This window comes from Danio aesculapii, chromosome 17, assembly GCF_903798145.1.
Source record: "Danio aesculapii chromosome 17, fDanAes4.1, whole genome shotgun sequence".
Lineage (NCBI taxonomy): Eukaryota > Metazoa > Chordata > Actinopteri > Cypriniformes > Danionidae > Danio > Danio aesculapii.
The window spans coordinates 30,454,242-30,469,556 of NC_079451.1; the positions used below are offsets into that span (position 1 = coordinate 30,454,242).

At 36.4% G+C, this 15,315-nt stretch overlaps 1 protein-coding gene across 1 annotated transcript in view; it reads left to right on the forward strand.

The window, feature by feature from the left end:
• mrps5 (mitochondrial ribosomal protein S5) overlaps positions 1 to 15,315 on the forward strand; it is a 38,957-nt gene that overhangs the window by 17,204 nt on the left and 6,438 nt on the right. The window contains exons 5-6 of the mRNA XM_056477468.1: positions 1,619 to 1,653; positions 14,215 to 14,305. Of these exons, the coding sequence (XP_056333443.1) occupies positions 1,619 to 1,653; positions 14,215 to 14,305 (126 nt within the window). The remainder of the gene's footprint in view (positions 1 to 1,618; positions 1,654 to 14,214; positions 14,306 to 15,315) is intronic.

A 15,315-nucleotide genomic window follows, 5' to 3' on the forward strand; every position in this document is an offset into this window, starting at 1 on the left:
CAACACAAAGAGAGAAGTGCTTATAATTTAATTTTAATCATGTTACAGAAAATTATAATAAATATATAGCTAGCATTTGACAAAGGACAGCTTCCAGAATCTTTCCCAGTTCAGTGCTGGATTCGGCTAACTGTAGTAGATGAATTGTGAGCCACACCTGTAAGTATTATTAATTGTTGATCTATTACATGCAGTGTCTAGCGTTAACGGTATGTTGTAGCAAGGATGTTAACAAGGATGTAAAAAAATGGAATATTGCTGTTTGGCACCATTAACAATTAGACTACAAATTCATATTTATCCGTCAAACCCCTGTAAACAGCCACAATCTTCACCAATGTCTCTCGATGTGGCTGCTTTCCCTGCATTCTAAATCTCAAATAACAAACTGTGAACATTTCATATTACTTACACATTCTTATTCCGAATATATGTGAAAGACACTTGTCAGATTTTATTTTAGAGAGTCCTCTGGGCCATTTTCTGGCTGATTCAGGCTCAAACTGATACAGCTACTCTGTCTGACAGTATTTACTCAGTACAAAAGCATGTGCTTGTAGGGGCGTGCCGCTTTTCCTGGTGACGTGAAGCCGATCCGCGAATCACAGCACATTATGTTAGCTGACCAATCAGAGTCTCTTGAGGACAGGCCTTTCAGAGGAACTAGGTAATATGATTGTCATTTCATGTTAGCTGAGAAGCAGTATATAATCAAACTAAGATATATGAAAAAATAACTTGATTTTTTACAAATGAAGCATGAGCACACATTGCTTTGCATCTGATAAACACAACCAAGCCTTAAAAATACACTCTGGACCACCCATTTAATACTATAAATTTGGACATACTACTTCACCCACATACTGTTTTACATACTTTATAGTAGCTACATATGCAATTTCGGAAGCACCAATTATGAAAGGCTATATGAAATGTCTGTAAAAGAATGATGTGGGGGATTTTACATTTGAATGAATGTAGCAGAACTAGTCAAACACTTTACAAAAAGATTGTGTCGACACCTATTAGGATACATGGTGACACATTTCATGTATACACTACAGTTGCTTTAACATGTGCAGATTCCCAGCGAAACGAGTTGCTGAAAGTGCAGTCTCCTTACAATTTGCACAGCTGTTCATCTCTGTTCTGCCGCTCACCATCTCGCCGTGCAAATGGGTTTCCTGTTGTCTGATTGGCCGATGGGGGATGCAGGCGCAATCTCTAGTAGTCGTGGTGATGGATTGCCCAGCGACGGTGAAGCCTGGAGCCTAAATCATGTCTAGATCTGCTTCAACAACTTCTCAGCCCTGAGTCACCACAGCTGCACCCCCGCCTTTAAATCCAGGAAATATGCTTGTCTCTCGCAGGCCAAATGAAACACCTGTAATGAGTTACAGCGGTGGACCCAGAGCCTTGGGGTTAGAGGGCATAACACACTGCCTGCCTAAGCTCATTTAATACTTTCGCTATTCCTGATCAAAAACAAAGAGTCTGTGTGAGACCTTTTCAGCAATGCCTCAGCCTGTGTGTTCCCATGATCTTTGATATGTTGTCATTGTAAAAAGTTGTTGCTGTAGTTTTAAAACTTACTTTAGTCTTTTTTTTCTTTCAGAAACCTATGAAGATTTTGATTCGCGTGTTATAGAGGTAAGTACAAATGGAGCTGTTGACCATTTAAAGGGGAAATTCAATCAAATCACATCTAGCTTCCATTAGTTGTTGAACCTAGGAGTGAGGAAAATTCCTCTAAAAAGATTCCAAAATTGCAGTTAGATGTGTTTATAATTATATTTTAGTTCAAAGTTAAATATATTATTAGTTCTATAGTTATATTAGTAATATAATATTAGTTAATAGTTAAATATTATTTATCTGATTGACCTTTCTAGTACATGTACACTATTTACATAAGCTGTCTGCTGCAGATAAACCTTTCTCATTTGGTCACTCTAGCAGGCCAAAGCACAGTAACTGTGAATTCTGCATGAATAAAATAAATGTATGTATTTTTTGCAATATTTTAAATATATACTTTTACTGATTAGATTAGATACAACTTTATGGTCATTACTAGGCCCACACAGAATCTGTGCATGCAGAATTCCGCAGATTTTCCACAGATTTTTAGCCCATCATTGATTCTGTTTATTTGCTTGTGTAAATGTGTGTAAATTTATATTTATTCAGTTTTTTAATTAATTTCAGTAATAATATTGAAATATGAAAATGTTAATATAATTTATTTACAACACAGTTATAATATTTTCTGTCTTTTAGTAGATATATTACACTGTAAAAAATAAATCCGTAAAATTTACAATAAAAAAACAGCAGCTGTGGTTGCCAGTACTTTACTGTAAAAATACGGTACAAACTGTAAAGGTAATTTCTCATTTTTACAGTAAACTACTGTAATTCATTTATTTATAGAGGTAATATGTCTGTATTTTGAATAACCAACATCTACACATCTTTTGTTACACAGTTAGACACGTTAAGACAGCCATATGCAGGTGGTGATGAGTAAGTTACATAATGAACCAATGCTCATCACAATCAACTTTTCCCATAAGCAGAATCAGTGTAAAGAAGGTGCTCAGTGTCATTCACACAGCTACTAAACACCAGTATGGTAACACACATAAAATTAAAGTAATGTAATAAACATTTTTATCAACATAAGATGTAACATAAATCTCTAATGTACATAACTGATGGGGAAACAACTAAAAAGATCAATAGTAGTATCAAAAAAAAGCATAAAAAGGGATATGCATTTAGGAAATTGTGGGAAAGTCAATTTACGGTTATTTGCCGTAAAAACATACCGTTAACCAGGTTACGGATTTTTCTTGTAGCATTTTTACAGTTTTTTACTGTTGAAATCACGGCGATTTATTTTTTATTTTATTTTATTTATGAATTTTTTTTATACAATGATATGAGAGACTTGCTTTGTTTAGCAAATAAAGTGGATCTAATTGGATTTGCATTGTAAACATTAAATACAAGTTTAAAAGGTATTACTTTTTAGTTCATAAATTAAGGTTTTAGTTCTGATACTCCCAAAATCATTCCGCATAAATCCGCAGATTTTTAACAAAATTCTGTGCAGAAAAATGCAAAAGTGCAAAAAATGTCTGCAGATTCCATCTGGCCCTAGTCATTACACATGTACAAGTACAAAGCCACGAAATGCAGTTTAGGTCTAACCAGGAGTGCAATTGCAGCAAGTGCAGGATACAGGTATAAGTTAAAAAGTGCAGTTATAGAAAAACTCTGGGTAATATTTTCAGATGGATGTACTATGAACATTATATACAGATTGTATTAGCTATGAACAGAGATTTCCGATGGATGAATATATGTACAGGTTGCTATTAATAGTAAGAGGTATGCAGATAGATATGAACATAATTACAAATGTGTATGTACAGTGGGTATGTACAATTCATGGGGAGTATAAGTTATTAGGAGAATGTGGGGGTGTGAGGGGAGCAATAGAGTCAGTGAGAGGCAGAGTTCAAAAGGGAGACAGTTCTGGGGAAAAAGCTGTTCTTCAGTCTGCTGGTTTTTGTTTGGGGGAGCCTGAAGCGCCTGCTGGAAGGCAGGATAGAAAACAGGTTAGACGAGTCCTTAAGAATACTGCCTGCTCGGGGCAGACAATGTTTCTTCTGGATGTCCTCTGTGGCTGGAAGTTGGGTTCCTGTGATGTGTTGGACAGTTTTCACCACCTGCTACAGTGCCTTGCGCTCAGCAACAGAGCAGCTTCCATACCAGACAGTGACGCAGTTGGTCAGGATACTCTCTATTGCGCTGCGATAGAAGTTTACCAAGACAGTTAAGGACAGCTGGTTCTTCTTAGGTTGCCTTAAGAATAAGAGACGTCGGTGAGCTTCTTGATAAGGCTGGAGGTGTTGGTGGTCCAGGACAGGTCCTTTGAGATGTGGATCGGTCCCCAGGAACTTGAAGGATGAGACAGGCTCAACTGCCATCCCATTGATGTGAATGGGATCATGTAAACCTATTCGTCCCTTCCTGAAGTCCACAATGAGCTCCTTGGTCTTGGTGGTGTTAAGGAGTGGAGTTGAACTAACTTTGCCATCTGAATAAACAAACAAAGACCACTGATCGCTTACTTACCAAATCTGTAGAGACAGGACAATTAACACCAACTGGAACCGCGTTTTTTTAAAAAGGAGACGAGCAGCAAATCCGGAATTTACCATTCCCAGATGTGAAAAGCGCTCGGGTAAAAAATGTTCCTTAGACATGTATTTTTGTCGTGCGTCGTGTGCACTGTAATCCACACGTGAGTCCAGCTGCGCTCTCATAGTAGAAAAATCAAAACAAAACCTTTGTTGCAGCAACTTATTAAAGCAACACTGACAACCTGTGTCTCCAAACAATTCTTCTTCCACTTGTTTTGGTAACACAATGTGGCGTCTCTCTGCCGTCTAAACACTGTACAGGTCTTCGAAGCAATCATGCATATTAATGAAGTTGCACCGCATACACAATAGAGAGCGCTGATTGGTTTGAACCAAGGCTTTCTCGTGAATTAAAGCTGCACACTCAGAGACGCCACGATGTACTCGCAGGTACAGACATCCAGTCTCCACGCTGGATTACACGCAATGATCTAATCGGCGTGACGCAGCTTCAAAATTAGTTTCTGGAAGAAAGAATTTGCTCGAAATAACACAAAAACAACCAATTTTCACATTTTTTGTGAAATATGTGTGTCCTAATAGTGTTTTAGCAGCGTGGGACACATATGGCTGTCAACATTTCAAAAAATGTGTTTTGGTGTTTCGTGACCCTTTAAATCTTTGAGAGAATTTAGCTTTAGCAAAATAGCTTTAGAAAAAGCTTTTGATCAATAATGACCATAAAGACATTTATAATGTTGCAAAAACACACTTTTTTATTTTTGTTCATCCAAAAATCTTAAAATGTACTCTGTAATTAGGGGTGTATGATCTCTGCAATGCTAAAATCATGAACAAAATTGGAAAATGCAGTTAATAAATGGAATTAGTTGTATGACATGGAATTTCAGAGAATTTAAGTTTGGATGAATGAATCAAAAGATTCTTTTTAAAAGGGGTAAAATTAAACACTAGATCAAATGAATTTTATTAGCTTCCTTAAATGTATTTTTTGTTTAACTTTTAATAAATTAATGAATTGAATTTTTTTTAATGATTTCAAATAATTCGTCTGCTTTGTTTGATTTCTACAATTTAATGTAACCTTTAAAATATATTTAAAAAGATTTAAGTGGAACTTAAGGAAAAATGGTCTTAAGGAAAAAAGTCGGGCATGTCGCATAGGCTCCTGGAACACCAATGTTTTTATCATTGATAATAATAGGAAATATTTTGAGCACCAAATCAGCTATTAGGATAATTTTTTAAAGGATTCTTTGACACTGAAGAATAGAGTAATGTCTGCTGAAAATTCAGCTTTGCTGTCACAGGAATAAGTTACATTTAAAATATATGAACGTGTAATTTTTCACTTGGCTTTTTTCACTGCAGTCTCAGTTCATTTTGGGATTGCTTCATCTACAGGCATTTCTTACCTTTAGAGAGAATAGTCTGTGCTCTTAGTGTGTGAATCTTATCTCCCTCGTGTTTGTTATTGCATGTGTGCGTCTCTGAGCTTCTGAACCACACACTTGAACTCCTAAACGGGAGGCAGTGGGGGTACAAAATCTGCTCAGCACAAAATTACCATGTAGTGTGGAGTGTCTGGAGAATTATCTAATTATACACAACAATGAACGTTTGATAAACAAATCTCTGTATAGAATCCCTGGCTGGCACCACAAGACTCATTTGGCAGAAATGTTGCTGAGTTTAGAATGGAAATCAGTACAGCAATTCACATCGGGCCCTCGTCTCTCACTCTATTGCGCTTTCCTTGTTGTCTTTTCTTTGTCCTTGAATTCTTTAATTTCCATAAAGCTTTACTGGCAAGGAAGAGGACAGGTTTATAGCTGAAGCTTTTGCTTTTCTGTGTGAACATTGCAAGGAATCAAATATAAGGCTGATGATTTAGGTCAAGTGATCTCTTCTCACTCCCATTAGCTCTGTTCCAAAATCCAGTGAGCTGCCTTGGTTCCTCTTACTGCATACATGGCCAACTGGCTTACACATTAGCATACAGGATTTCCACAACAAAATCCACACAAAAATAATTTTTTTCGTAATAATGAATGATTATATTTTAACATTTCATATTTATTTTTAATTAATATAATTAGTATAATAATAATTATTTAATTAATTAAAAGTATAATTATTTAAATATGAAGGTCGAAAGAGCCACATTCGTTGAAATAGATTTTATTAGGAAATGTATTGGTTGACCATTTTGATCATTTTAAATATGTCCTTGCTGAATCATTTTGATTTCTTTAAATTTAAATAATAGAATTAGCACAAACTGACGTTTTGCAGTGAAAACAGACTTCCTTAGTGTTAAATGACTAATTTAGAGATATTAATTCAGTTAATATCTGAACCAAATAAATACAGCTTAGATCAGTGGTGGACAAACTTTTTAAACCCGAGGGCCACATCAAACCAAGTAAAGGGCCACATGTCAAATCCTTCAAAAATAATTTTTATTTATAGTGGCAGTATGCATGAAACGTGTAATATCCGACAGAAACATGTCACAATAACACAAAACAGATTTTTTTTAATAGTTATTATTGAGTCAAATTCACAAGTCAAATAATTTTGCACTGCTATTTATATTTATCATCACTTATTAATCATCATAAAACAATAAAATAATCTCTTTAAAATATAACAATAATAGTAATGTGATAATTTTTACTGTGGAGAATAGAAAAGATATTGTCTGAAGTTTACTATTCAGTCAAATTTACAATAATCTAATTTGCACTGCTTTTAGAATATACAGATCAGTCATCATAAAACTTGATAAAACCACACATTTTTGATAAAATAACTTTTTAAAGTGCATATCACCCCAAATACCTAGCTGATTCAGTCTTTCTTGTCAACAAAAAGGCAGTGCGGTGCACCTCGCGTTTTTGGAACGTAAATGCGCGTTTGGTGTGATTGGTCCTTTAGGTTGTAGTCTTTAAAAACAGCAATACTTTCTTGGCATATTAGACAGACCATATTCTGTCCGATATTGGTGAGGATATTGGACAAAACAAGTATTTTGTTGTCCATTTTTCCTTAAACACACGACATTCAGAGTCAATTTTTTTTTCCTGACTCATTTTTAGTCATTAACAGTCGAGTGCATTTTAATATCCGAGAGTGTGTTCTAATTCTCCTGGTTGAACTATCTGTACCGTGTGCAATACTGCCATCAAATGGTGTTCACTTGTATTGCATCATAAATTTACTAATTCTGAAACCAAACTTTTACTCAGAAGCAGAATTCTAAAAACTCTCTAGCGGACTGGATGAAAGTGTTCAGCGGGCCCATATGGCCTGCAGTTTGCCCACCTCTGGCTTAGATTGTTTTTCCACTTAGCTCATTACTGTGCATTACATATGTGGTCCCCAAACTTTTTATCACCGCGGACCGTTTAATGCTTGACAATTTTACCGCGGCCTGGGGGGTGGGTGTACGTAGATTGCTAGGCGACCATTAACCGTTTTCTCAAAGGATGACAAGCTGACAAAACATTGCTGGAACTCTGATACAAGTTTTATTTATGGAGAAAATTGAAAAGCGCTGCCATGTTTGCCTGAGATAATTAGGCTGCGTCCGAAATCACCTAGTGCTCAGTAGATACTGTATTTGAATTTAAATGTACTACTCGGCCGTTAGAAAAGTACCTTCTATGCGGTATTAATGGACTTCGGATATACTAGATCCACCATTTTGTCATGTTCACATGACCTGCCCGCCTCAGTTGTGTCGCTTCATTCCCATTCATGAATTGTCTCGCGATGCATCATGGGATAGCACAGCGTCTATCGGATGCGCACTTCAGAATCTCTCCGGAAGCAGTAGGTTATCCGGGTACTTCTCTTTTGAATTCAGACATACTACTTTGCTCGCATACTGTTTTTAACATACTATGTAGTATGGAAGTATGCGATTATGGACACAGCCTTAGTCTAACAAAATATGTACATTCCATACAAAGTATGAAGCTGATCGGTCAGTTCTTCTCACAAGACTTGCGTTGTGCTTGCTGCATTCGAAAGATGTTTTCAACTGGTGCAACTGGAAGGTGCGAGCAAGTCACTCCCAATATGCACATGCAAGCCTCGCTCTTCCATTGGAAACTTGCACGTGGAAAAGACTGCTGCCGTCTTTTGTGATCTCCAGCAGTTGATCTTCTTGCACACACAGAAATGCGGGATTCACCTGATTAGTTGATAAATAGGTTGCATATCCATTCCTTGGCAGTTGGTGTGTCCTTCACTGAGCCTTTTCCGCTTCGCAAAGAAACTTTCCAAGGACGTCTGTTTTTTACTTATTTTGCTGCTTGTGGGTTAAAATTTGGTTCTCAAGTGACCGAGATGTAACCAAGAGAATACGGTCATTTTTCAAAATAAAAGATTTTTCAAAATAAAGGATTGTTCAAACTCAGATAATAATTAAAACAGAAATAATTAATAATTTGTTGTCTGGCATGGTACCAATTGGCCCGGGGGTTGGGGACCGCTGCATTATATGATTGCTTTATCAGTGACACTGCCAAAAGAATGCGTTTAGGGAAAGCCACTTATGTTGCATCTCTTTTTGGAATGAGATCAGGAGCACGATGTCTTAAAATACTGTCTATGAAGGCAGCTCTGTGGGTTTTGAAACAGAACTAATCTGTCGCTCTGTCCTTCTCCATCTCTCGCATATTGTCATTTTGATTGACATTTTAGGGCCGCTAGCAGCAGCGACTGGAATGAACCACCATAGACGGTGAGTCAGACCCCCTCAGACTTCTGCAGTGTCCAGCACATTAGCTGTGAGTCTGGACAACAATATACACATGTGATCGGGCACATGGTGGCTTCTTGTCCTCGCATTACCCTCGAGACAACCTAGTACAGACACACTAAATGGGGTTGCACAGAAAAGAAGAGGGTTTGAGGTTTCGTCTCTGCGGATACAGATTAATTTGAAGTGGCTCTGAAAAGCTTGCTGACATTATCAGGCATTCATTTAAAGTGGCGCACTTTCCCATTCCCATCTCGCTGTCTCCTGGGTGTCCTAGAGAAGGCACGAGTAAAGTCTGAAGGAGCCCAAGTACTTATAAAGCCACATTAATTAAGCCAAATATTTCCTGTAAACCCAAGAAGCTCTCCCAAGGACACGCGACGCTTGCCAAGAAAGAGACGTAGTGCTCTAGAGCGAATGATACATGAGCAAGACTGAGAGAGTGCGACAGACAGAGGAGGCCAAGAGATATGGCTGATGGTTAGAGGAGAGTGATAAAAAGATGTAATGGTTATGAAGATGGATTAAAGCAAGTGGAAGACTTTTACGATTTTGGACTCCCATCTGTAGTTTATCATGTCCTACAATGGTTAAATGATCTCATTTGCTTTTTTCATCTTGCACACCATTTTGCATACACTTATAGGCCACTTTATTAGGTGCATCGATAATCAGCCAATCACAACAAGGCAGCATTAAGGCACGTAGAAGTGGTCAGAATGATTGGATGACGTTCAGAGAGCATCAGGATGGGGAGAAAGGGTATTAAGTATTTCAGAAACTGCTGATCTACTGCAAGGGTTTTACAGAGAATAGTTCAGAAAAGAGTCAGTTCTGTGGGTGAAACTTCTTTAATGGCAGAGGTCAAAAAAGAATGACCAAACTGGTTTGAGATGATAGAAAGATAACAGTAACTTAAATTAAATAACCCCTTGTGTCAGTAGCAATAGTCTTGTGGTTAAGCAAGTCAGCACAGCACTGTGGCTCACAGTGACCCGTGTTTAATTCCCCACTTGAGGTTCTTTACCGATCTTTTCCAACTCTTTGCTCCCACGCTTTCCTGTCTACACTCTCCACTGTTCATAAAGGGGGGAAAAAAAACTAAAAATGATTATAATAATAAAATAACTACTCACTAATACCAAAGTCTGCAGCATCTCTGAACACAAACCAGCAACATTGTAGTAGTAGTTGGTTATTGTAGCACTGAAAGCTTCACTCGATTGTTTGAAAGCCGCATTAATCAGATGATCCATCAGCCGATCACTCGTATGTGCACTGTGCAATCCTGAATCCATGTCGCTCAGTGGAGAACATGAATCCATGGCCATTACATGGATTTTCATTGACATCCATAGATATTGAGTATGTGATAACAATGGTCAGCCCGTCACTTGCTCTCTCATGGACTGTTTCACAATTCCGAGTTTCTCAGTAGCGGAAGTCTTCATAGTTGTGTAAACTTAAAGCACAGTGAATGGGAGAGTGCAACAAATCATTTTTTACAATCCTATTTGCTGAAATAATAAAAGAAAAACTTCATGATGGTGTTTACAAAAAAGGAAAAAAATGTGTGAGACTGATAGAAGAGAGAACATCAAATTCATTGTCTTGCCCATAGACTCTGCATTACAAACACCTCACACGAGCAATAAATCTTTTTTTTTTTTTTGTAATTTAAAGGGCACCTAGTTTAACCCTATTTCCAGATTTAATATAAGTCTTTTGTGTCTCCAGAATGTAAAACTGCACATACATACATACATACATACATACATACATACATACATACATACATACATGCATACATGCATACATACATATATACCTGTGATTCAGCATAAAACTATGATTAGGATGTGGTGAAAATGGAGATTTGCATCATGAATCGTAGGATGCTGTCATGTTAAGATAGACTAACATATGAGTAATGTTTCTATAGCATGTTGTTGACTTTGTGCCATTAAGGAGTTATGGCATTTCTGAAGACAAAATGGGGTTGAAGTCGATACTAACATGGTGTGCCTAATAAAGTGGCCAGTTTGCTACAGTATGTCTTTGTGGTTGATCTGTGGAATATTTAATTTATAATGCTAATTCGGAAAGATAAACGCACTCATGCTTTTTTTCCATGCCTGACTAGCATACAGAGGTGGAGTTGTTCCATTTAATTTAAATGATAATTACGGGTTAAGACGATGGTTGTAGTGATTGCATAATGACATGACCTAGACCAAGTACGGCTAATGAGTAGATGTGTATGTGTGTGTGTGTGTGTATTTGTACAAACCTCTGTCATTGTTTGCAACTGCTTGTTTGTTTTTCCTTTAAAAAGAAATTTGCGCACGGGCGCGTGTGTGTGTGTGGTCTGAACAGATGGCGTGGATTTTAGCATCACACTGACAGAATGCAGGTGGGAGTCCCCCCCCCCCCCCCCCCCCACCACATCTCTCCCTCTCTTATTATAAGTAAACGTTGCTCTTCTTTTTGTCCCCATCGTTTTTCGAGCAGTGTTCCACTTGAACACAGTCACATTATTGAACCCTCAGTGATTTAGAAACTGAGGGAACAACTGCAGTGTCTTAGAGGGAGTCTCACACACTGTAATCTGTAGTGATTTCTGTCAGTGTGATTTTTCAGTATCCACATGTTTCAGTGGACGTTTGCAGTATACAACAGAGGTCACCACCTGAGCTCACTGCAGAGAAGTGTTTTTTATCGTTTTCAGCAGTGTTTGTATGCAGAAAATATGGTTACAACTGTCCTGTCTTCTTTAAATAACAAACCATTTACTTATACTGAAGTAAAATAGTCACCACGCTAACCAAAAAAAATCGTTGTATACATTATATATAGTAGTCAACATTTGAAGTGGATCTAAACCTTTCATTGAAATTGTCCTAAAACTTTTGAACAACACCCATTCTTGTCTTGTCAAAAATTTTAAGTGAACCTGTATTTTTTTAATGTAGACCTGTCATTTTGTTAACAATGACTAACTATGCAAGTTAATATGAGCTATCAATAACAATACAAAAAATCATTAATAAATGTTAAAATTAAAGTAAATTGCTTATTGTTAGTTCAAGTTAGCTAATGCAAAGTCATTTTAACAAATGAAACCATAATAAAAAGTTGTCAATTTCTTTTATTTAGGGTTAAATTAATGCTTTAAATTGATCAAGTTACAGTAAATACTGAATTACAAAATATATTTCAAATAAAGGTTTTACATTTTACTTTCTATTCATCAAACAATCCTTAAATCCTTATCACCGTGTGTCTTTAACATTGATAATATTAAGAGTTGTCTCTTGAGCACCACTTATTTTTGCATTTTAGCTAAATTGAGTAATAAGGTGAGGATAGACGTTCATGCAAAAACACTGTAGAGCATTTTTAAGTTCAACTCTAATTGCAAGCTACAGTCACACATTTTACAATCACAATAAAGCTATTTGCTTCAAAGCAGTCTACTCTACCTGACAGTCATGTTGCCTATCCAGGTTTTAGGAACAACAAATAATAACTTGACTTTTAGTCGATCATTTGGTAGATTACACTTATTTTACCAAAATAAAATATGATCATGCCTTAATTGTTATTTATTTAATTAGGACAGTAAGGTCTGACTTTGCTGGGACAAAAATCTTGTCACTTAACAGAAATAATGTACAGTATAGAATATAAAGTCATGGTGCAGTGGAAAAAGAATTTAATTTTATGAATGACTCCCAGATCTTGGACGACTTCATCCATACATCTCTGCAATAACTCAAATAACTTTCTAATAAAGTCATCTGGAATGGCAAAGAAAGCATTCTTGCAGGACTCCCAGAGTTCATCAAGATTCTTCAATGTATCCTCCATCTTACCCCACACATGCTCAATAATGTTTATATCTGGTGACTGGACTGGCCAATCCTGGAACTTTTTGATCTTCTTTGTAATCAGGAATTTTGATGTGGAGGCTGAAGTATTAGAAGGAGCGATATATCCTGCTGAAGAATTTGCCCACTCTTGTGGTGTTAATGTAATGTGCAGCACAAATGTCTTGATAACCTCAGGCTGTTGATGTTGCCATCCACTCTGCAGATCTCTCGCACATACTGAATGTAACCCTAAACAATAATTTTTCCTTCACCAAACTTGACTGATTTCTGGGAGAATTTTGGGTCCATGCGGGTCCCTATGGGTCTCAGCAGTATTTGTGATGATTGGGATGCAGTTTAACAGATGATTCATCAGAAAAATCGACCTTCTGCTGCTTTTCCGAATTATTAACTGGACGTCTAGTTATTATTTTTTGCTCTTGCAACTGAGATTGATGACAAGACTTTTGTCAGGTAATGTATTGTATAAAAAGCTATATAAATAAACTGAAAAATAATTTTATGTTGAATATATATAAGGATGACCCTTGGCAGTTTAACGCATGAGTGCCATCATTGACATTAAAATGTGCAACCCCTAGCACATGCATTTTTAAAATCTAGGTGTTTTTTTTTTTATTCATTCCTCTTTGTGTTTTAATATATGCTCCCTCCTGCAGCAATTATCCTCACACAACATGGTATGTTTAGTTATCTACTATAAGAGAGCCAAACAATCCAAATGAACTGTGCAGTGTGGGTAAACAATGTTAACTGCCTGGTGGGCTGCGCAGCGGCACTTTAATTTTAATTATTTATTTTTCTGTCAGAATAATAGTTTGTATAAAAGTGGAGACGTGACTACAAGCACTGGTTTTAAGTGAGGCTTTCTGCATTTGCAGCACTTTCAAAGTTTGCCAACTGCTGGTTAAAGACACATTGTAATAAGCAATATATCTTTTCAGAGATGCTTCCACTGAACATGTAACTTCCACTGAACATGTTTTGGTTCTCGCCAGTGGGTGGCTTTTTCTTGCACAAAAATGAGATCTTTATGCTGATCTTTTGCAGCTCATCATGTCAATAATACTCCTACAGCAGACGTTGCATAACCAATTGCAGTAAGGAGAACAATGCTTTTATTCTCTATAAGTACTTTGTTATACAGTTACATGCACATCTGCTGCCTGTGCACAGAGAGAGAGGTTGTGGATGTGTGTGTGTTTGTGTGGGACAGACTGCAGTGTTTTAGATGCGTTTCAGTGGAGCGTATTAGAATTTAACAGTAGGTCTGTACTGCCTTCTGCTGGCTGCGTCAGGGAAGTACATGTACATTATCTGATTTACTGCAGTTATTGACAATTATATGTAATGTTTGTTGTTTGATTGACAGCTCAAGAGCGTGTTTACTGTCACTCCCAAAGAGAGCAGGAAGAGATCCATCAGTGCTTTGGTGGCAGTGGGCAATGGAAATGGAGTCGCAGGTAAATATTGATGATCCTCTGGAAGCTAAATGCCTTGATCTCTTTATGTGGAAACAATTATAATAAAGACTGGATTAACAGGATTTATTTGGTACAGGTTTGAGTGAAATGTTGATTTTTGTTTATTCGATAAAGGTTATTTCAAATACAAATATTAGAGATTAATTTAGTATATATTTATCAGTTGGCCAGAACTAAAATTGTTTTTATGTGATGTAATTAAAAATCAGGATTATTCCACTAAATATCCATTTCTTAACTCTTCTGAAGTTAAATCATTGGTATTGTGTTGTCTAAACATTTATATAAATATGTCTGAAAACTTGCCATCTTTATTTTTATTTTATGAAAAAAAAAAACTAATTGCTCTAAATAACTTTATTTTTAAAATCATAAGAAATATAATTTTTTTTACAATTGATATATATATATATATATATATATATATATATATATATATATATATATATATATATATATATATATATATATATATATATATATATATATATATATATCATGTATTATTATTTTTTAAGTTGTAATAAAAAAATTCAAAATATTGTGGTTTTACAGCTTTCTTCTAACTAATTCCAGCCTTAGTGAGGATAAGAGATTATTTTATAATTATTTATATTTTATTATATTTATTAATTAATGAATTGCTATATTATCAATACTAATTACTAATAAAAATATTACAGTTATTATTTTTTATCACATATGTTGTGTATTGGGCGACACAATGGCTCAGTGGTTAACACTGTTGCCTCAGAGTAAAAAGGCAGCTGGTTCGCATCCAAGCTGGGTCAGTTGGCATTTCTGTGTGGGAGTTTGCATGTTCTCGTGTGGGTTTCCTCCGGGTGCTCCGGTTTCCTCCACAGTCCAAAGACATGCGCTAAGGTGATTTGAATAAACTAAATTGGCTGTAGTGTATAAGTGTGTCGGAGTGTGTATGGATGATTTCAAATACTGGGTTGCAACTGGAAGGGCATCCACTGTGTAAAACA